Source organism: Crocuta crocuta, unplaced genomic scaffold (genome assembly GCF_008692635.1).
Source record: "Crocuta crocuta isolate KB4526 unplaced genomic scaffold, BGI_CrCroc_1.0 scaffold233, whole genome shotgun sequence".
Taxonomy (NCBI): domain Eukaryota; kingdom Metazoa; phylum Chordata; class Mammalia; order Carnivora; family Hyaenidae; genus Crocuta; species Crocuta crocuta.
In genome coordinates, this window is record NW_027529526.1 from 2583425 (window position 1) to 2605675 (window position 22251).

General features: G+C 52.2%; 2 protein-coding genes across 8 annotated transcripts in view; one reads left to right on the forward strand and one right to left on the reverse strand.

Annotated features, from left to right (window-relative positions):
• SERGEF (secretion regulating guanine nucleotide exchange factor) overlaps nt 1-9142 on the forward strand; it is a 221225-nt gene extending 212083 nt beyond the window's left edge. For 4 of the 7 annotated variants that reach the window (XM_077761115.1, XM_077761116.1, XM_077761117.1 and 1 more), the window contains one exon: nt 8783-9142. In XM_077761115.1, coding sequence (XP_077617241.1) covers nt 8783-9105 — 323 coding nt within the window. In that variant the 3' untranslated portion in view covers nt 9106-9142. The remainder of the gene's footprint in view (nt 1-8782) is intronic. The other 3 variants (XR_013334364.1, XR_013334366.1, XR_013334365.1) reach the window with 1 other exon arrangement.
• Nucleotides 9143-14146: 5004 nt separating this feature from the next.
• KCNC1 (potassium voltage-gated channel subfamily C member 1) overlaps nt 14147-22251 on the reverse strand; it is a 44020-nt gene continuing 35915 nt past the window's right edge. The window contains exons 3-4 of the mRNA XM_077761119.1: nt 17493-17681; nt 14147-15535 (exon numbers count right to left, since the gene is read on the reverse strand). Of these exons, the coding sequence (XP_077617245.1) occupies nt 15471-15535; nt 17493-17681 (254 nt within the window). The 3' untranslated portion in view covers nt 14147-15470. The remainder of the gene's footprint in view (nt 15536-17492; nt 17682-22251) is intronic.

Consider the following 22251-nt stretch of genomic DNA (forward strand, 5'->3'; position numbering starts at 1 on the left):
AGCAGCCAAGCATAGGACTGGGGTTGACGGCACCCAATTTCAGCATTATGTGTGTGCCCCCCATTTCTACTCTCTAGACAGAACAGGGGGCTCAGAAAGACTGTGGGTACAGCTCAGCACCCAACTCCCGTCCCAGCCCACAGCCTGGTGAGACAAGTGCAAATATAAATACCTGTAGAACTGGGAGGGGTCTGGTGTGTATGCTTAGAGGGTTCTGGGTACTAGGCTTAGAAGAAGTGACATTAATAGCCCAGTGGGACCCAGCCCAACACACAGCCGCCATTTACTTCTGCAGCAAAACAGGATGCTGCTGGGATCAACGAAAGCAGCTCAGAGTGGGCAAATTTCATTGGGTACCCCCTATTTAAAACTCCTGGGCGCCTGGGTGGCTCAGTTGGTTAAGCGTCCAGCTTTGGTTCAGGTCTGGGAGTTTGAGGTGTGTGTCAACCTTTCTCTGCCCTTTCCTGGCTTGTGCTCTGTCTGTCTGTCTGTCTGTCTCTTTCTCTCTGTTACTCTCAAATGAATTTTTTTTAAAAAAAGTTAAATAAACCTTAAAAAGAAAAAAGACTGGCGAACATCCTACTCATCCTTCAAAACCCAACTAAGAATTAACCTCTGAAATTTTCAGGGACACCCATCTCTTCTCCCCAATAGAGCATACCATCCTCTCCTCTGTGCCATCTCTGTCCCTTAGAAATACTGTTATTTTTAAAAATACAATTTATTGTCAGGTTAGCTATAGGTTTTTTTTTTCTAATCACCATCCTTTGTTATTACTTCTTAAAGTATTTGAACAAATGACAAAATCTTGGTCACCTTTCCCCTCCATTTCTCCCTCTGTTGCTCAGAGATTGTTCACAGTTGGGGATGTATTCTTCAAGATCTGTACACATAGAAATATATAGGGGATCCATATAAATTGAATCATCCTCTCTCTGTGTTGTTCTGCAACTGATTTTCTCTCTGAAATGTCTTAGATATCTTGAGGTCAGACCATAGAAAGCGATCTCATTATTTTTAATAGCTGCATAGTAGCTGGGTAGTGGGGGTCAAGCCACGCTTTCTTCAAACACTTCTCTATTGATGGATATTTTGGGGCTTACCCCAGTCTTTTGCAGTTAAGACTGTTGTGCGTGGCTCCTCGTGCCCACATGCCACTGGTCCCCGTAATCCTCTCTCTCATGGCTGTCTTCCCCAGTGGGCTGGGAGCCCCAGGGCAGAAACTGAATTTTCCTCATCTAGGTCTTGTGTCCAGCACAGGGCCTAAGAAGAAAAGCCACCACGTAAATGGGCTTGTCTGCGCAAGGTCATGACCATGTAAAAGGCCTGGGTGAATGTGGGGAGCAGCACAGCACCCCTGTGAATTGCAGGAAGCAAGCACAGAGCTCTGGGAAAGAGGGGTGACGCAGCCAAGGGGTACAGAGGGCATGGAGAGCCAGCCGACAGTCCTGTTCTTGGTCTCCTTGGTGGCAGGAGACAGGAGGTTGTCTGCAGGAAGACAGTCCTTGCTGTTCCTTAGCCTGAGTCCTCCGCCCAGGCCAGCTGCCTCTGCCTAATGGGTAGAGGAGCTGCTGTAATTGTCCAGGCAAGACAGGGTGAGGACCCGAATTCCTCTCTCTCCTCAAGTCACCACCTAGACCCAAAACACTCTAAGAGGCCTGAATTCTGGGTTCTTCCTTTGCCATTCCTTGCTCACAGCAGGACCCTAGGGATCGCCCCCACAATTATTGCCAAAAGGATGGGATCCACATGAGTTTGGTGGCTGGACACTCAGAAGTTTTTCCCAAATTTGCCCAGCTCCAAGGCCAGCTGCGGCCACGATGACGTGTACCAGCTTCCTGAATGCAGAGCCTTCTCCGTGGGGGTACTCAGACCTCATCTGTCCTGGCTCTCTCTGTCTGGAATTGCAGAAGACCAGCCCCTACTGAAGCTCTAGGTCTTTGTGAGGCCTTTGACAGGAGACAAGCAGGGGAACCATTAGTTGCCTGACTTTTTGCCCACATTCCTCCCTCCCTTTCCCAGCCCACCAGATGCAGGAGAGGCAGGGCCTCATGCAGCTTTGTCGGGCCTGGGCCCCAGTGCTCACAAGAGCTCAGTGAGGTTTGTGCTTCCCTGCAGAGTGCTTCTCTCACCAGCTACTGCTCTTCCTTCCCGCAGCTGATCTTGTCCCCACACAGGCCGGCCACTACTCTGTATTTTTCCCTAATTACCTGGGAAGCAGCCTTTTTGCTAGAGAGGATAGTATCCTAACAGAAGATGCCCTGGAGTCCCTATGCCCAGGTTGGAACCCCGTTCTGCTGCTTACCTTGCATAGTTCATGCCATCTCTCTGGAAAACGGGGATAATGTTAGATTTTACCTTGCAGGCTTGTTGTGGGGATTCAGTGAACTAAGTGTTCATCACAGGGCCTGGCATACACTAACAATTCAGTGGTGTTCCTATATTTGCACATGGTTTGGCACTAGTGAATGAGCCTGAGATTGGGAGTCATAGATTCTAGTCCTGGCTCAGAATGGCTGCGTGACCATGAACAAGTTACTTCACCCTTTGAGCCTTGTTACATCATCTATAAAATGGAAGTCATAACACCTGGAGTCACAAATGGAGGTTGCTGTGGAGATTAAGTGACGTTTGTATGAAATTGGGAAGTAACATCCCGAGGTGATAGCCTTCATCCTTGTGGTGTGAGATGGCAGCTAGATCTCCAGCCACCACATCCACATTCCTAGTGAGAAGATAGAAAGGGCAAAGGGTACGTGCCTGCTGTCTTTGAAGGCAGGGCGCTATAGCTATTACAGAACATTTTGGCTTACCTCTCATTCACACACCCAGCTGCAAGAGAGGTTGGGAAATACAGTCTTCATTCCACGGTTCGAAATGAAGCTGTACCACACTAGCTCCATCACACATGCTCAGGTGTTTGCCCCTCTTAGGCAAGGCCCTCCAGCAGAAATGCATCCCCCTCCCTAGTGTTGGGCTGTAGTCCCAGCACCATAAGGCCCTGTAAGGACCCAGGTTGCCAAGAAGTTCAGGCAGGTGCCACAAGGCCTGAACAGATTTGTGTATTGTGTCTAGCCTGTGCCAGGACCACACCAGTCCCTAGGTTCCGCTGCCCGCAGGGCTCTTAGGCTGACGCAAGTGTGGTGGGCCACAAGCCCATCACTTGTCACAGCCCGGATGAGGCCAACGCCACTGAGCCCCATGATAAGGGGGCCTGAACTCTTCAGAGGCGAGGGAATCCCTCAGGAACTATGGGCTCTCCACCCAAGGCCCAGCCCTGTACCTCAGGGCCAGGAAAGTAGGTCTGGATCAATCAGGTGGGTTTCAGTTCCTCAAGGACCTGATAAGTGCCAGGCACCCTGCAGAGAGCCTTCTGTAAAGCCAGAGTCATCCTATAACGTAGGTGTTTTGAGAACTGGGTGTCCCACGTCCCAGTTAGCTTAGGGAGAGGCCTACCATAGGCTCTTCTCCTTCCCCTCACTTCTGCATGAGAATGGCCTGCCTAGGAGCAGCTTGCTGAATCCAGGGGGTCTTCACACCCTCACTGTGCCCCTGAAAAGGTGGCCCTAAGTGAGCCTGGATGGAGGCGGGGGCTGCATATGAAACCGACTCAAAATGCTGGAGGGTCTCTGCTGCGAGTCCCTTCTGTACAGGGCACAGCGAATCTTTCACCTTGAAAGTTCAGCAGCCTGGGTTTTTTCCACAGGAAGTTTGTTTAAAATGTTCAGAAACTCCAAACTTCTTGTCATTCCACCCTAGGCCTTCTCATGTGCTGGTGCCCTTCCCTCTCCTCGGTGCCATTTGACACTGGCATGGCCTTTCTTGCCTTCTCCTCCCCTCCCCGTGGTCTGCCTCATACGTGGCCGTGAGCTGTCGCCGTGTGTCAGGCACTGTGCGGGGCACGTCCACTCATGCAGTCCTTCTCCTAGCGACGTTGTGATGTAGATGGGGACAGAAGTACCACTATCGCACAGCCGTTTGGTAGTGTGGGACCCAGGACAGCAGAGCACAGTCCACAGTAAATAGTGGATGTTGTATATGTGTGCCAAGGGTCAGGAAAGTGTGTGCCACGGGCCGGATCTGAGCTATGGCCTGTTGCATACGGCCTTGCGAACTAAGAATGGCTTTCAAGGGTTATAGTAATGAGGAAGAATATGCAACAGAAACCAAATGAGGCTCTCAAGCCTAAAATATTTACTATCTGCCTTTTTAGCATAAATTTGGCAAGCCCTGGTATAGGATGCCAGAGTCAGTGCAGATTCTGGAGCAGCACTGCCTGGTTCCTTGTGACTCTGCTTCCTCCTCTATGAAAGGAGAATGATCTCTAAAACATGGCTGCCTCACAGGGTTGTGGGAATTAAATGAGATAAAGAATCTAAAGCACCTGACTTGGAGTGGGCTTCTTTGAAAGTATTGGGGGGAAGCAATTTCTGGCCCTTTGCCAGGCTTCTCGACCCAGTGGGCATGAAAGCCCTGGCTCAAGGCCTCTGGCTACCCCAGCCCCTCAGAGTGTGTTTCCTTTGGCAGGAGGAGAGGGACCTGCCAGCTGCCCGTTGCGCCGCGTCCCGCTGGGAGGTCAGCTCTGCCTTCCTCCCACCCCCACTCCTGCTGGCCGTCAGCTGGTGCCACTCCCCGGGGTCGGGCGCAAAGCCCACACCAGGTGCCGAGCTGGGCCCAAAGGTAGCAAGCCTCTTCCACTCTCCCACTCCGTGCCTCATACCAGCCTGGCCAAGACTCCCGTGTAGCCGTAGGAGCTGCGGCCCGGGGTCCGTCTTCTCTGTGTGCATTTCCTTGCTCGCCGGCCAAATAGGGAGATATCTGTGTTTCCCCAAACCCAAGCTTTTGGCCAGTGATGGCCTTCCTACCAGGGAAAAGGAAGAGGAAAAGGAAGGGTAATCCCTGGCCAGCCAGCCTCCCCCTGTGAAAGAGTGGTCTGGGAAACAGATTTTCCGTGGAGAAAGGGTGAAATGTAAAGATACACAAGTGAATAAAATCATTGAAAAGTCAAAAAGAATACATTCCCATCCAGATAGGGATGGACTTTCAGTTCTTAGAAGCAGTAGAAGAAATTACAAAAGATCAATGAATTTTACTACAAAGAACCATAAAGGTAATGTTTTATATCAAAAGATGCAAGACAAAATTTTAAGTCAAACTAAGAAAAAACATTTATGCTAGATATGGCAGAGAAAGAATATTCTTAAAATAAAAATCTTTAAAACAATAAGGCTCTTAACATAGAACAGTAACAAATATTTATAAAATACTATGTGGCAAGTACCGTTTTATACCTACTTACTCATTTAACTCTTGTAAACAACTTTATGATAAAGCTTTATCATTTAACAGATGAAGGAACTGAGGCACAGAGACATTAAGTAACTTGCCCAAGGTCATTCAGCTAATAAATAGGGGAGCTGGGAGTTGAACCCAAACCATCTAGCTCTTGAATCTCAGCACTTAAACCCTCCTGTACTAAACAGGAAAAAGATATGAAGCAGACAATACATGAAAGAGGAAATACAAATATCTGAGAAACATAAGAAATATTTTTCTGTTTTTTTAAAAATTTTTTAATGTTTTATTTATTTTTGAGAGAGAGAGACAGAGTGCACGTGGGGGAGTGGCAGAGAGAGATGCAGACACAGAATCCAAAGATTCTCCAGGCTCCGAGATGACAGCACAGAGCCCAACAAGGGGCTCACACCCACGAACCGTGAGATCATGACCTGAGCCAAAGTCAGACCAACTGAACCACCCACTTAACCAACTGAGCCACCCTGGCGCCCCTTATTTTTCAGTTTTGATGGCAATAATGTACCAAAAAAAAGGTTTTTTTGTGTGTGTGTGTCTTCAAATTAGAAAAGATTTTGCAACAGCATAATAAGTACTAAATATTGGCAATGCTGGAGTAAAATGGAAACTTCCACAGATCGCCATAGTTGTATTCAGTTGGCCTTTCTGAAAAATATTGTGAAAGCATTAAAAACAATACTCAGGAATCTCAAAAATGTCCGTACCAGTTGACCAGGAATTCCCATTCTAAGAATCTAATTCGAGGATGCAAGTAGATAGAAAAAGATTCACGTGCAAAGATGTGCACAGGAATATTATTCAAGCTATTCAAAATAATGAAAAATTCGAAACAACCTGCATATCTGATAATAGAATACAGGTTAAGGAAATTGTTGAATCCCCATAATGGACAATTAGGCAGTCATTTTAAAGAAATGTGTTTAACAAAAGATACCATAAGCAAAGTGAAGAGACATGCCATGGACTTGTGGGAGAAGACACAACACATAGAATAGCAAAAAAAGTATATAAATAAGAGAATACATCCAGAAAACTCACAAATTGATAAGAAAAAGACAAACCACCAAAGAGAAAAATAGGAAAAGAATGTACAGAGGCAATTCGTAAGAGGAGGCAACTCAGGGCTATAAATGAAGTGATGCTCACTCTCACTAGTAGTCAGGGAAATGCAGATTCATTCACTGTGCTTATCAGAATAGCAAGAGTCTAAAGGCAAAGATAGGGGGCACCTGTGTGGCTCAGTCAGTTAAGCAGCCGACAGGATCTCGCAGTTCTTGAGTTCGAGCCCCACGTCAGGCTCTGTGCTGACAGCTCAGAGCCTGGAGCCTGCTTCAGATTCTGTGTCTCCCTCTCTCTCTGCCCTTCCCCTGCTCACGCTCTGCCTCTCTGTCTCTCAAAAATAAACATTAAAAAAATAATAATAAAGGCAAATATAGAGGGAAACCTTCAGATCCATCGTTGATGGGACTGGAAGTGACTGCAGTCACTGTGGACAGCTATTAGCCATACCTAAACCTAAACGTGTGACCCCCTCCACTCACACATCTAGGGACCAGCCCTGCGCTGGTGCTACTCTGTACAGGGAGGCATGCTCAAAGATGTTCATGGCAGTGCTGCTTACAATCGCGACACTGTTACTATTAATTGCATAATGTTGTACATTATACATTGTGTAATAAAATAGCAACAATTATTATCATTAAAGCACTGTCCCTCCGAAGGGGAATGGGTAAGTAAAATAAGACTTCTACATAAGGGGATTCTGAGCACAGTTAAAATAAATGAACTTGATCTGTATCAGCTCAGATAAATTTCCAGAAACAATGCTGAGTATAAAGATACATGTTAGATAGATATTTCAATACTATTTATATAAATCTTTAAAACAAATTAAAAATATTACATGGTATTTAAGGACGTATATGTAGAAAGTATAATAGCAGTAACAAACACCAACTTCAAAATAGTGGCTCCTTCCTGGGAGAAGAAATATCTGGAAGGCAAGAATGGGAAGTGGGGCTTTGACTATATCTTATTGATTTATTTTCTTTTTTTAAAGGGAAGGGTTGAAGCAGATACAGCAAAATGTCGACTAATGTTCTAAATCTGGATGGAGTATGTTTCTTTCTGCTAAGTTATTTTCTGTATCTTTCTGCATATTGAACTATTTCAAAATTTCAAACATTATTTTTAATTTACTTTTTGAATAATTTGCAGTTCTTTGGAGAAATATTTGTGTTGGTAAGGGACAAAAGCAGAACAAAATATACATAAATATTTACAAATTTCACAAGTTAAAGGTTTAAAAGAGATTATCTAAAATATTCATAGTAGTGGCAAGATCAACATCTGCTTTTCCTTTACACTCATCCATATTTTCCATATTTTGTCAGGAAGATGTATTATTTTTATAAACGGGGGGCAAAAAAATTTTAATGACTACAAAAAAATATGAGTGAGTTTAGGCCTTAGGAAAGGGTCTAAACCTAGGAAGAGGTGCTGTGATGTGTGGGGGCATCATGCCGGCCTGGACACTCTGGATGTATGACTGAGTTCATTCCATCTCTTATCTTGTCAAGAAGCCCTTATTGAGCACCACCTGTGTACGGGGCTAGAGATATGGCAATGAACGAAATGTACATGGTCCTTCCCTCCCTGTAGAGCAGATCGGCTAGTGAGGAGGGGACAGTACGCACGTGACTACACAAGTCATCTAGCCACCACAAAGTGAGAGAGCCTCCTTGGGGCTAAAGTCCAAGGGCAATAACAAGAATCTAAGTTGGATTGGGTGGCCAGGGAATCTGGCTTCAGAATGACATTTAACTTGAATTTAAAAGATGAGGAGGTCTAGAGCCGGTTAAAAAGAGGACCTCAAAAACTTAACAACAGAACTCCCCTATGACCCAGCAGTAGCANGTCAGGAGCCAGGTTGCCCAGGGCCCCACAAGCCAAGGAAAGGCCTTTAAGGGCGTCAGAAGTCACCAAGGCTTTTAGGCAGGGGAGTGATGTGATTAGATCTGCGGTTGTCAGAGATCATCTAGACGCTCTCTGAAGATTGGGGCAGATGGTGAGTGGCCCAGTTAGTCCCTTGGCTGTTGGCATGGCCCAACGTGTGGGAGAATGGGGCCAGGATGAGGGGAAGGCAGTGGAGACGGAGAGACGGAAGGATTTGAGCTATATCTGGAGGCAGAGTCGGCAGGTCTTGGATTATTGGGGGGAGGGGAGGTTACAGTGAGGGAAGGTGGAAGGCCAGGTTTGGGACAGGGACAGCTGTGGAATGGTGGGAGTGGGAAACACCGGAAAGGCTCGGGAGGGCAGGGTGGAAGCAGAGGATGCCACCAAGTGTGGTTGAGCTTTGGTCTCATCACATGGAATCCGGGGTTTAGGACACCCTGTGTGTCCCCAGGATGAGTGTTTGAGCCCCGTTCTCAAAGCCACTTCTACAGCAGTCTTCTCTCTTCCACAGGAGGGACGTGCTACTCTTGGGGCTGGAATGAGCATGGCATGTGCGGGGACGGCTCTGAAGCCAACATCTGGGACCCAAAGCCGGTGCCGTCTCTGCAGTCGTCACCGGGACTCCTTGTGGGCTGTGGGGCTGGCCACTCCCTGGCCCTCTGCCAGCTGCCAGCCCTCCCTGCATTGGGCCAGCACCCCAAGGTCACTGGCCCTTCCCCAGATGCCACTGAGAATGCTGAATCCCAAGAAGCCATGGACAGAGAGAGAAGGAAGGAAAGACAACCAGCATCTTGTACCCAAAGCCTGACAGGTCCAGAAGTGGGGGTCTTGTGACAGAGGCCCTTTAATAAAGTGATGTTTCCTACCCAAAGTGTTCCCAGCGAATTGCTTGGTCAGGCTGTGGGGTTGGCCTGAGAAGGGGGGCTGACCACAGGCTGGGATGATGGGAGGCGGCCTGCCCGGTGTCTGGGCTTCACGGAGACAGGCATCCTTCCTGCCCAAGAGATGGGAATAGGGACCCCCCCCCCGCCCGGGGGCAATAACAAGAACCTCAGATGGTTGCATGGATGGGGAGTCTGGCCTCTAGGCGACATTTAAACCGGAATCCCCAAAGGCCCTAGAAAACAGCAACTCCAGCCTGTCTTTACCTGGTGGGGACAGAATACCCAGCCCTGTCCCCAGTGGTTATTTTGGTCCAACAGCCTTCGATTCTGCAAGAGAAAGGGCTCCCCGGCCATGCTTCGAGCAGCCACAGGCCGCTCCTGGGTTTGTTCTCAGCGCCTGGAGCAGTAGTTTGCTGACCCAAGGATTCGTTTGCAGGTGGATGCTCGGACAGGAAGGAGTTCTTATCTTGGTGACTAGAAAGGAGAAGGCTCTGGATTGGGGGGGGGAGGGGGTTAGGGAAGGAAGTGAAGATGAGTAAGTGGAAGAAGAGGCAGGACTCCTGGGAAGACCCAACAGAGGAGACCCTGGAACAGACCAGGGGATCTAGAACCATCTCAGAGGGCGGGGGTCCTCATCCGAGCCAGGAGGCACTCTGCAGCTGGCCTGTGTGACTAATGACTAATTGCCAAGCTGTGTAGTTTTGGGTGAGGGACAGGCCACAGCATGGGAAGGGGACTCGGACCCTGACCCCTGACATCTGCCCCTTGGCCCTCCTTGCCTCTACAGAAGGGGGAGGAGGTAAAATGCGGTCCAGGCTAGACCGCAGGCCCCAGGCCTCCCCGGGGCAGCTGTGGCTCCGGGGGACATAGCACCTTTCTCTCTGTTGCCTCAGGAAACAGCTTTCCCTGAGGGACTGTGTGGCAGTGTCACCAGTTAGCTAGTGGTCTGTGGCCCATCCCACACCATCTTTCCTTTGGGACTCAGGAGACAATTGGCTAGACTATGGTGGCTTTAGGAAGTTACAAAATCCCAAGGTATCAGAGCTGGAGGACCTGTACTGACCTTCTAGCCTAGTGGCCTTCAGTGTGCATTTGTTAGAGCCCTAGAAGCCTCCTGAGAATTCAGTGGCCACTTGGCGGTCTATGGGTGAAGGGAAGCCATGTTGACAGAGATCTGGGCCCTCACCCTCCACCTCATTCACAGCAGCTTTATTTTAATTTATATTATATACTGGGCTCCACATAAGATTTCACTTGACAAGGGGTCCTTGAGAAAGTTTTGAACCTTGGTCTTGTCCAACATTTCATTATTCATGTGAGAAACAGAGGCCTAAAAAGGGGAAGGGACCACGCCTCACTCCTGGCTCAGTGTCCTGACTGGGAGGTGACCCATCCCAAGACTTGAGCCATACCAGGTGGCGGGGGAGGCGGGAGATGAGGCTCAACCCTGGGACCAAGAGTGGGTTCAGCTCAATGGAGTGGGGATGAGGACAATCCTGAGCTCCCCAGGCCTGAACCTAGACATCACCCACAGCCATTGGCTGACCTTGAACACCAGTGCATGGAGTCCTGCTCCCCATACTGTATCCAAAAAACAGCACTGCCCCGGCCAGCAAAGGCCCTGGTCCCCCACCTCCTAGAACCAGCAGAGGCTACAACAGCCTCTAATCATTCTCATTCTGCAGTGGGAAGAAGAACATCTCTGCACTCTGAGCTGGTCTTGCCAAGGTCCCCATGCCCTCAGAGACAGAGCAATTGGATGGCCCCGAGATGACCCAAACTGGAGCAAGCCCATAGTTATTGGCTGTCCGCACCCCCCCCACCCCCCACCCCGCCCCCGAGCTGTCCTACACACAGTCCAGAAAGCAGTCCCATGCCGGAGAGTACTCAGGCCCATACTTCCCAGACAGGCTTTCTACTCACAAGGAGCCGACACACATGCGCACACAGCGTGGCAGTACAGAGTTCCCTCCTGACTCCCTCAACTTCTGTGGAAGGAACCCCAGTCCCAAGTCTTCTACTGCTGAGCCCTAGTGTCCCTCCCGAGGCCGCCTTGTGGGCACAAGAAAGAAGTGTCTTGGGGCTCCTTCCCAGCCTGAAACAAGGTCAGGGGTGCTTCAGCCCTAAGCCTCAGACTCTGGCTCAGAACCTGACTCAGACCCTTCTTGCAGGCCTGCAGGACACAGATAATCCACACATGGAAGAGCGAATGGCTCCCGGCACTAGATGCGACCACAGATAGTCCCGTCACCTGGAGTCCCTCCATTCTGCCCTTCCCACAGCAGCAGGCAGGCTTTCCTAGGTCCATTCACTGGATCTGATGAGTGCCTGAAAGCTCAAGGGGCTGTCGACAGGGTCGCCCAGATTTCTTTCTGGACACTTTGATTCCTATGGTCATCCTCAGACTTGTAGATGTCCAAGCCCCTCATTCCAAAGAGATCCCAAGCCCTTCCTGATCCCGAGTTGATCCCAAGTGACCAGGTCTTGGTCAGTTCTGGAACCCTTCACCAAGGATGGGCCCAGATACAGTAAATGTTAATGAACTGGTGTGTACACACTCAGAGCCACCAGGGGGTGGGAGGTTAAATGAGGGGGTCATGACCCCTCACATCCACCTGTCCACTGTGTTTCTCTCTTACAAGTGTGCGATAACTGTGCTGTGCTGGTTAGGGCCAGTTGAGGGTTATTGTCAGTATCCTCCACCTGGTTAGCTAATGAGCCATAGGAGCCAACTTTAGTAAATACCCACTCATTTTTTTTAATCACTTTTTTCTGATAGACTAAGTAGATTGGCCTTTGTATTCCTCTCTGCGGGAAGGGAGAAGGAAAAAGAAGAGGAGAGTGAGCTCCATTGTGTGCTCACAGCTCTTGGGCCTGGCCTCTGGAGTGATTGTGTGTGGTCACCACAAACCCGGTGTCAGTGGGGTGTTTACGTCCTCACCTACCTACCACACGCTCGCCCCTCCTGGTCACAGGCACGCCCTCTTCCCTTGATACCCCCGCCACCTTCGGTCCCAGTAGACCATCAGACCCAACTAGATGAGACTGTGCTTGCAAAGGTGAATGAGGCCTGGGGCCTGCCTCTTCCAAAGAAAGAGACCTTGTGATAGGTGGAAATTGGGAGTTGGCAAGTTAGTCAGGGAAGTGGTGGGACCATAGAGGGAGGGAGTTCCAGGTCCTAAGGTGCATGTGTGTGACTGCTACAGGCTCAGACTTACAGAGCAACTGAGGCACAGAGAAAAGAGGAGAGGTAGCTGGGGGTGAGGCAGGGGAGCATGCTGGCCAATCAAAGGAGCTTCAGGTTCCTTCCTAGGGCAACAGGTGTTCAGGCTGGAGAGTGAGGTGGCCCGATGTGTGTGTAGAGGGTTTGAGTAGCCTGTGAAGTGGTCCCCTATCATACCCATGACACTTCATGAAGGAGGGCAGGAAGCCAGGTCCTGAGAGTCCTGGGATTCAGGACGAGCCACACTAGGGTTCCTATTGATTCTGCTCCAGCCCCAAGGCGGCCCCAATTAGCTTGAGACAGCTTCACCTAAACTCTGGAGTCAGCCCACCTGGGTTAGAACCTTGGCTTCATCTTTCATTGGCTGTGCAGCTTTGCACAGTTACTTTACCTCTCTGTACCTGTCTTCTAGCTCTAAAATGGGCAGGGTGAATTACTGTGAACTGTCATTAGACAATGTCTCCCAGCTGCCCCCCACGCAGCAGACGCTCAGTGGATGTCAATCCCCTTTCCCCATTAGCTAGTGTGTCCCGGAAAACCCACATTGTAAATGGCTTTGTATTAAGTCCACTCGAGTCCACCAGAGAGGCACTGCCTCCAAACTGGATCCCAGGTAGAGTGAACCCGACCTTCCCTGCAGCAGCTGAGGCTGCTTGGCTCCCACATCCCAATAGTTATGAATGGCTGTGACATACATAGTGTGATCTGGCAGCTCTATGGCCGCGTAACCCCTTGGACAGAGGCCTTACTGTACTCACTGCTCCACCAACCCCCAGCACTTGGTTCCCGGGCACCACAGGATGGAAGTTGAGGCAAAGGCCTTGAGGGGACAAGGAACAGTTAGATGAGAATTCAGCATCCACCTTCAGCCTCCCACCTGCCCATCTGATGACTGACTCAGGCCCTGCTGAGGGCATCAAGGGAACTGAAATGATGCCACTTGTTTGTGGCCCTGGGAAGATCATTCTCCTCTGTAGACCTCAGCTTCTCATCTATAAAAGGCTCAGAGGTTGACTACCATGGTCATTATACTTTCCCACCTGTACATTCCTGGATTCTCCAATGGATAAGAAGAGAATTGGAACCCCAGTCCCCACTCTATCCCCCATGAGAAACCAAGTGAATAACCCTCACAAATCAAGGCCCCTGAAGGAGGGCTCCTCCCCTTCAAGATGCCTCCAGACTGAGAGGGATGCCTGCTGTGGTCCGACCAGCTAAGCCAGCAGGGTGCAGCTGGGGAGGGCACCCAGACCTGTCAGCCCCCTTGCCCCCGCCGCTATCAGATTCCAGAATGGCCCTAGGAGGGAGGTGACTAAGGTCTGCACAGGGGCTGGGAGCTCTGACATGGCCAGATTCAAGGAGTCATCAAAAGGGCGTGACTACACAGAAGTTTCCATGTCAGTGAACCCTCGAAAGAATGTGCTCATTATATGGAAACCAACTTGACAATAAACTATTTGTGAAAAAAAAAAAAAAAGAGTACGTGCTCGTTTTAGGGTCAGGCCCTTCTATGCCCCATCCCTTCTGAGAGCTGCCTCTATCCCCAGACCCAACGGGATCTGCAGAGGGGGGCCCAGAGTGAGGAAACTTCTTCCTTAGGCCTGTTTTTTTTCCCCAGTGGGAGGACAGCCAGCACCTTGGCTATGTGCTCAAGACCAGAAGAGTGAGGGTTCTGGTTTACCCTAGCCCAGCCCAGCCACAGCAGGCCCGATCACATGCAGAACCGAATCGCAACACAGCCCAAGGCAATAAAAACCCAAATCTGTGCTTCGTCTCAAAAGTCAGCTTTTTATTATTGAGGGCCAGAGCCCAAGGAGGGGAGGGTGTTGAGCTAAAGCAGCATTGCTCTTTCCAGGAAATGTTTCGAGCTGCAGTGAAAGCTCGAGATGTTGCATTTTTTTTTTCAACTCAAGCATGTGTTTTTCAAAAATATCATCCTTCCCCACCCCCCACCCCACCACTAATTTTAGAATCAGACCAAAGCCAAGCTACTGTCCTCTGTTTCTGTTGGGAAAATACTATATTTATTCAAGATGCAGAAGTGGATCTCTGCAAACCTCCGATTGCTTCAGGAAAACAAATCTGCTTTAGACTATACAGAAACCATGATACAAAATTTATTTCATGCTAGAATCGCTTTGCATAACATTGGGCATGCAGTTTTTTACTCTGAAGTACTAAATTGCATACAATGCCAGGTTGTGCCTTAATAAAGGTGGAGGAGGGCCACCCCTCCCGTGGTCCTGATCTTTTGGTGCTCTAAAGTAACACTTGGAAAATCCATACGGTGTTGATTATTTACTACGAACAATTTGTTATGAAAGCTGGTCACACTGGATCTACACACCGAGAAGATGATAGAATCGACCTAGACTAGCCGCTGTCAAGGATCTTGGGAAGATGTCCGCTGGGTCACAAGCATGCCAGACAGAGAGGGAAGAAAGCAGCAGTGCGCGTTTCCACGATTCTATTTGGAGCAAAGTTCTCAGTTTCCACGTGAGAAATGAACTATGAAGGTGAGGTCAATATGACCGATGACTGACCGATTGCCCTTTTTGGAACCTTGACTCTCGATCTCGTGTACAAAAAGGGAAGCCATCCATTCCCCATCCCCACCCCTCCCCCCACCCCCAGAAATGTACAGGTTTCTACCGAACGCCGTTACAGTCTGGCTCCAACAACGTGTGTAAAAGTAAAGAGCTTTGAAAGAAAATAGAGGACTTTTTCCTTTTTCTTGTTGTTGTTGTTGTTGTTGTTTAGGGTAATCATTACAGTTGCAGGGGGTTGGTGGGTTTGGTTTGCTGGGTTTTCTGTTTAACTTCATGCAAGTCATGCTAAGGAACACCGCCACCCACCTCCCCAAATTAAATTAAATTAAAAAAAAAAAATGAAAAGAAGGAAAAGAAATCCTCTACGGTCAGTTACCATTTGGCCGTAGAAAAAGCTACGTCCGTCCTAGTACAAGACCTGGGCCACTCGGACTCGTCCGGCAAACCTGCATGGCGTGAATTTACTCTGTCCGAGGGTGAGGAGGGGCTGCTGGTCCACCCAGATGCTTAATAGCCACCAGTGTCCTCGGCCAAGCCGCCTGGTCAAGTCACTCTCACAGCCTCTGTCGGCATATACTTAGCAATGACAGGGCTTTCTTTGCAAAGATCTGTATGTAAAGAATACAATTAACACTTGAGCTTCTCTTCTCGGCTTTCCCATCCCGCTTGGTACTTAGTTTTTAAGGAAGGAAGAGGAAAGACAGAACAGCCGCATGCAGAGGCAGGCAGATTCTTCTCCAGCGGGCGTGGTTTTCCCATGCAGTGAGCCGGCCCAGCACGCCTCTCTTTCTCCCTCCTGGGGACCGGGTTGAGGCCCTAACTCTCCTACTCTGCATGTGGCTTATGCACTGGAATTATCCTGCGAAAAGCAAGTCCTCGGCGCTGTCATGACTCCATGAGAGCAGGGCCGAGTGGATGCGGGCGGGGGCACTTCACCCTTGGTGCCTCCCAAAGACTCTGGTCCCCACACCCCTTTGGGATTGGGGAGCAGGTACCACCTGTGGACAGTGGTTGCCGCTGAGCCCCCTTGGCCGCTACAGGGACATGGGGCTTCTTCTGTCCCACACTCCCTGGGCTTTTGGAAGCATGGTAAAGAGCCTCTCCTGTCTGGTCTTTTAGGCCCCACAGATTAATCCAATATTGAAGATGAAGGACAGCCACGAAGTCTACCTGCTTTCCCCTCCACTCCCCCAGGCTGCCCCTGCCCCAGGCCTGTCCATGGAAGGTGCCAAGGATGGGCCCACCCCAGGCCCGCAGCCCTCCACCATGCAGCACCATGCGGGCAGCGTATGCCGCACTGGGGTCCGAGGGACCTCCAGGCAGGGCAAGGAAGCAGGGACCAGCCTGGATCAGGTGGGCACACTAAGCACCAGTGACCAGAAGGACTTCCCCATCTCCGCGTGGGCCGCCTCTCCTCTTCTGGGTTTGGGTTTGCCCTTTACTTGGAGTTCTGTGTTTTCTCCTGTGTATTGTTGAGCCACTTCAAATACTGGAGCAGTTGTGAATGGCCACAGTCTACACCAGCTATTGCTCTAAAACACCAACTATCCCTCCGGCCCAACCTGCTCACTCCGGTCAGCATGCACCCCGTGTGAGCACGTGAGGCACTCCCAGACATGCATGAGTTGCCCAGCCAGTCCGATATGTCAAGGATGGCTTCCTCCACCTTCCAGGCCAATGCCTGAAGCCTGGGGCTAGGGAGCTCGGGGCCCCCGCCCCAAGCTTCTCTCCAGCCCATGCTCAAGCCCTAGTAGAAAATCTTTTCCTCAGGACGTCAGCCTAAGATAGGGGTCTGATACAAGGAGGGAGACCTTGAACAGAGGCCACTATGGGGCTCAGCCTTCACCAACCACAAGGGGGCGCTGACCACACCCGGGGCGGTGACCAGGGACAGAAGGTGCTGCACAGGGTCGTGCTTAACCTTCTCTTGGCGAGTTCTCTACCTGTCACTAGCAATATTCTGACTAGCACACATCTTACCTCTGCAACGACATTGGCCTCACCCCCAAGCCCTGAAGCCACCTCTCTTCACCTGTAGTCCCTTCCCACTGGCCTACAGATTCTTTTAAAATGGTGCTCTTCCAGAACATGCATCTTGGCTGGCTAAGCCCCCAGGGTCCTGGCCAGGCCAGGCCCACCCCGTTGCCCTCCTCAACCAAGGGACAGGGGAGATGACCTTGCTTTCTTGGTCTCACCTGCCATCTGCCAGAGTGGCCTGGAGGAGTCAAGGCTCCTCCCACGTCCCCGGGTAACCCCCTGCCTTAGGGTCACAGCCCCGTAGCCAGCCAGCCCATCCCGGAGTCCCTTCCTTTCCCCTCAGCTCAGGCCCGACCCACAGCTTCCGGGACCTCAGATTCTCTGGCAGCCTGACATCCTACTTGGGAGAAAGGGACTCAGACCTCCAAGGGCCAACCCTGGGAGGGGAGGGGGCTCCTTCTGCTCCTTGCCCCCCCCTCAGCGTGCCTGCCTGCCCCTCAGCACCCCTCGCCCGCCGCCCCACCCGCCCATCTGCAGGAGCGCGAGGCGGCCCAGCTGATGCAGAGTGCCCCCGCCTCCTCTACATACCCTTTCTCATTCCTCCACCAGGTGGGCACGCGTACTCCCCGGTTGATAAGAGGAAGCAGGGTCCGTATCTCTCGCGGGTGCCCGAGCGAGTAAAGGGCAAGCCCTCATCAGGAGTGAGGGCCTGGTCTATGTGGGGGCAGTCTTCGTTCGCCAGCGCGGCCTTCGCCACCTCCCCATTCAGTTTGGAATCTTCAAACATATAAGCAGAAGCTATTGAGACACTGAAAACTGTTTAGTGGGGGAGGGGGACAGGCCAGAGGTGGGGCATTGGCAAAGGGCAGCCTGTCCCTGAGGACAGAAGAGTGAGTGGGCCATGGAGGGAGGCAGGTGGCTGGGGGTCCCCGGCTCATTCAGGCAGCCTATGGGCTGCCCACAGTGCAGGGAAGGGGGGACTCCCGGGTTTGCTCAAAGTTTGCAAAAAGATGAGTTGGTGATGGGTCCGGCAAGTGAGGTGCTGGGGGCCTGGCCCAGCGCCCAAGGCAGGGCCGATGAGACAGGATGGTGTGGATGCATCATGGGTGGGGGGGCCAGACACAGAGCTCAGGGAGAAGACAAACAGACACGCAGAAAACCTCCAGTCCAGAGAGGAGGCCTTTGCAGACCTCTCTCTCCTGCTGACCAGAGCCTGGCTGCCACCCATCCACATCTAGCTGTTCCTCAAGGCTCCCTTAGCCCCATCTAGACCCCATCTGTCAACTCCACGCCATCCGCCATCGGGATCCCAACTCATCAGGTGCTTCACACTGTCCTCCACACACCCCTATCTCATAACTCATCCTGCCCCGGCCCATATGGATCCAACCTGGTCACTCTGCACGCCCCACCCCCTGTAAAGACTAGGCCTGGTCACACAGTCTCCTCTGTCCCCACACTCACCTTGGTCACTCTGCATGCCCCTCCCTCCAAGCAGACTAGTCCTGGTCATACAGTCTATTCTGTCCTCACAGACTCAGCCTGGTCACTGTATATGCCCCACTTCCCATGCAGACTAGGCCTGCTCACACAGTCTCCTCTGTCCCCAGACTCACTTTGGTCACTCTGTATGCCCCCACCCCCATACAGACTAGGCCTGGCCATGCAGTCTCCCCTGTCCCCATACTCAACCAGGTCACACTGCATGCATCCCATCCCCCATCCAGACTACTCGTGGTCACCCAAGTCTCCTCCAGATTCAACCTGGTACTCTATATCGTGCACCCCACACACAGTCCAGGCTTGGCCACACAGTCTCTTGTCCCCACACAGATCCAGGTCAACCATTCGGTCTGCTATGATCCCCACACAGATCATGCCAGAGTCTGCCATCTTGTTCTGCCCCCAGCGGGCCTGGTCAGCTTGCATAGGCACAACAGGGATGAATGCATGAGGCAGTGAGAGCAGGCCATGATTTGGGAGCGGTTCCCATTCCCCTGCCTCCTCACGGCAGCATCCGGCAAAGCAGAGCAAATGGACGTGTAAAGACAACAGTGGCGATGGACTCGGGTGGGTAAAGGGGAGTCTTGGCCTCTGTGAGAGCCTGAGGAGGAACCTGGGAAGAGGCTTGAGGAAACATTTGGTGGGAGGCAAAGCACCGCCAGAACAAGAGCTCTCCCTCTCCCAAGTCCAGAAGCAGAGCTGTGGAAGCCTCTGGAGCTGGCAGAGGTAGCTCGTGCGGCCACAGGTCCCGCCCATCCCTCTTGGGGACTGAGCCTACCCCACGCTCTCTACCCTCAAGGCAGAATCTTCCAGGCCAGGGTAGGGCAAGTCAGTCCCCACGGTGGGCTTCCTCAAAGACTTCATCTGGGGTGAGCGAACCTCAGGGGAAGACGACACCAACATGGGTGTGAACACGAGGGGAGGCTTCTCTGAAAGACTAAAGAGGGGACCCTCCGTGGCCCTGTTCACATCATGTAACTACACGCACAAGTGATCCTTCTCCGTGTGCACACACTCAGCGTGCCCACGGGTGGGATCACGGCCCGTGTGCACATCATGTCACTACAAAGAGGCAGTCAGTCAAAAGAGAAATGGACCAATCAGGTTTATTCGTAAAGCAAATCCAAAAAAAAAAAAAAAAATCCCATCATAATTTTGGAACTTAAAAAAAAGGTCTGTCGTACAAGATGGCAAAGCATTTCACGTACAGTGCGTTTCTTGACAAATCCCAGGGGCTTCGCTCCCCGATTTATTCTGAACCAGAAAGGCCAGTTACCAAGGTAACTCTGACACCACGTGACTGGGGCCTCTCTGGGGTCTGGGAGCTGCCTAGCACTTGGGGAGTGTCTGTGGGCACATACGTGTGCGCGCAGACAAGCCCCGGCCTGCCCCCCATTCTGGCTGGCCCCTGTCTTCCCTCCCAAGGGAGGGGCTGAGGGAGGAAGACAGCGGGAGAAAGAAGGGAAGTCTCAGGGAGGAGAGAGTGGATGAGGATGTGGAGGTGGGGCCCACAGTACCCTGCACAAATTGTCCTCCAGGGGAAGACAGCGAACCCTTCCCCGGCAGCATCGCCATCTGGGAGAGGAGCCAGGACTCGCTGTCTCTCTGTTGGCCATCATCTCTCTGTCAGTGGAGACATCTGCAGAGGGTAGTTCTTGCCCAGGGGCGGGTCAAAGGTGGCTGGTAAAGCCTGAGACCCCCTCCCTTGGCCCTGTGCTGAGCCCCCACCCTCCGGCTCTGCTCCTCAGTGCTGTGCCCCTGGAGAATCAAGCTCCCGTGGCCTTTAAGGGGCCCAAAGTCGGGATGGTTTTCCCCGCAGGGGCAGGGGCAGCCATTAGGCATCCCAGGTGGGTGTGAGCTGGGCACCTTTCTCTCCCTGGAGGGGCTCCGGGACACCCCTGGGGCCTGCTTCTTCCCTCAACCATGCTGACCTTTGAGGGGAAGGTGTGTTTAGATCTTGCCCTGTGAAGCCTCCAGCTTCCCTATCTGTGGTTTGGGGTGTACTCAGAAACTGGGAGCATTCTCCCTCCCCAACTCCAGAGGGGGTTCTGGAAGAGAGGCGACAAGGAGGGGCCAACTCTCTAAACCTGGAGAACCTCTGAAAAAGACCAGAGGTGCCAGCTCACCCTGCTGCCCCCCCCCCCCGTCCTTTGCATGAGATGGCCACCAGAAGCCTTGGTTCCCACCTGCTCCCCAGAAGGCTGAGAGCCCTGCCCCCACTGGCCCCGGGCCCCTCCATCCCCACTAGACCCGCCGGCCTGTGATGATGAAATGGCAGCATGGGCAGCGTCTCACGGAGATGGTTTCCAGGCTTTGAAATGGACTGAAATAAATGAGCATCCGCAAGAGGGTCATTTTTTTTTAAACTTTGGAGCAAGGAGAACCGCTGTCCGGGCCCTCAGCCAGCGGGCCGGCTTTTCTGCCCTGCTGTCCGGCACGGCCGATGTACTTACTGTTCACACCAGCAGCGGGCGCCGGGGGCGCACGCCGGGCTGGGGCAGGGTGGGGGCTGCTGGGCATTTCCTTGGGTTTAGCCCCGAGGGGTCTGCCCAGCTGGGGCTCAGGGAAAAAGTCCCAGGCTAACTGGGGACAGTCTGTGAGAGACACGAGCAGAGTATAATCACGAGAACTGGCACAAGTCATGCAACAAAACGAGGAGAGAGAGAGAAACATGATTAGTGGAGGGAGAGAGAGAGAGAGAGAAAATGTGAACAACATAGAAAAGAACACCCATGCCTGGCCCTCAGAGTGGGTTCATTTCTCTACTGCTTCCCCCTTGGCCCACCTGGGGACCACGAGGACCCCACTCCGGGCCCCAGCCCCCCACCCTCGCCCTCTAACACCAGCGCAAACTCAATGAGCCCATGTGGAGGGGCCCTGCCCACACCCTGGCTGGTCGCCTCTGCCCCATCCTGTGACCGCCCCCCCTGCTGCCCAGGTTGCCACCACTCCCAGCGCCCACTGCGGCCCAGCCGGGGGAAAGTGGAGGGCTAGGGCTGAGGGCACTCTGGATTCAGCTGCTCGGGGAAGAATCCCCCTCCAGAGATGCCCCAGAGGCTGCAGCGGTAGCTCCTGGGGAGCCCAGGTAGGCACTTTCTCTGGGACTTCATGCTGCCCTACATGCCCGTGGGCAAAAGTGGGTCTGGTCGCCAGCCCTCCCCCGCTGCAGTCCCCTGCTCACCTATGGTGGGACCCCGCAGCCCCGGATGCAGCACCACAGAGGACCAACCCGTATCACAGGAGCAGAGAGATGGACAAGACACACACGTGAATGGACATGGCAGGAAGGGGGGGGGGGGCATTCCGAGCTCTCCAGAGCAGGACCCCGGCTGCAGATGGGTGGGGGGAGACCCTTTCTGGGAGACAAGCAGCTTCTCCTGGGCCAAGTCCCTGGCTATGTGGGGTGCCCTGCTAGCATCCCCCCATGAGGCGCTATGGCCCCCACAGGACGAACCCCCCCAAACACTGAGGCCATGCCAGCCATGGTACAGAGGAGGAGACCAGATCATCCCTCACAGACACACAGACCTGAAGCTTCAGGACAGACCAGGAGGTGGAGGTGACGGGAGGTGCTGCTGATATGACTGGGAGGCCTCGCTTGAGTCCTGGAGGTCTGGCCCTGGGGAGGGAGGGGTAAGGGAGGCGCCAGAGCCTGGAATGCTGCACTTAGCCTTCAGCCAGATTCTAAAAGTGGAATTGGAGAACCCAGGTTTCGTGGAGGCCACTTGACTGCCCTTGAGGGTGGAGTGAGGCTGGAAAGGCCTTGGGGGCTGCATCTTACCTCTCTCAATTCTTGTAGGGGTCGGGCCTCCGCCCAGATTGGCCTCCCTCGCCTCTGGCCACC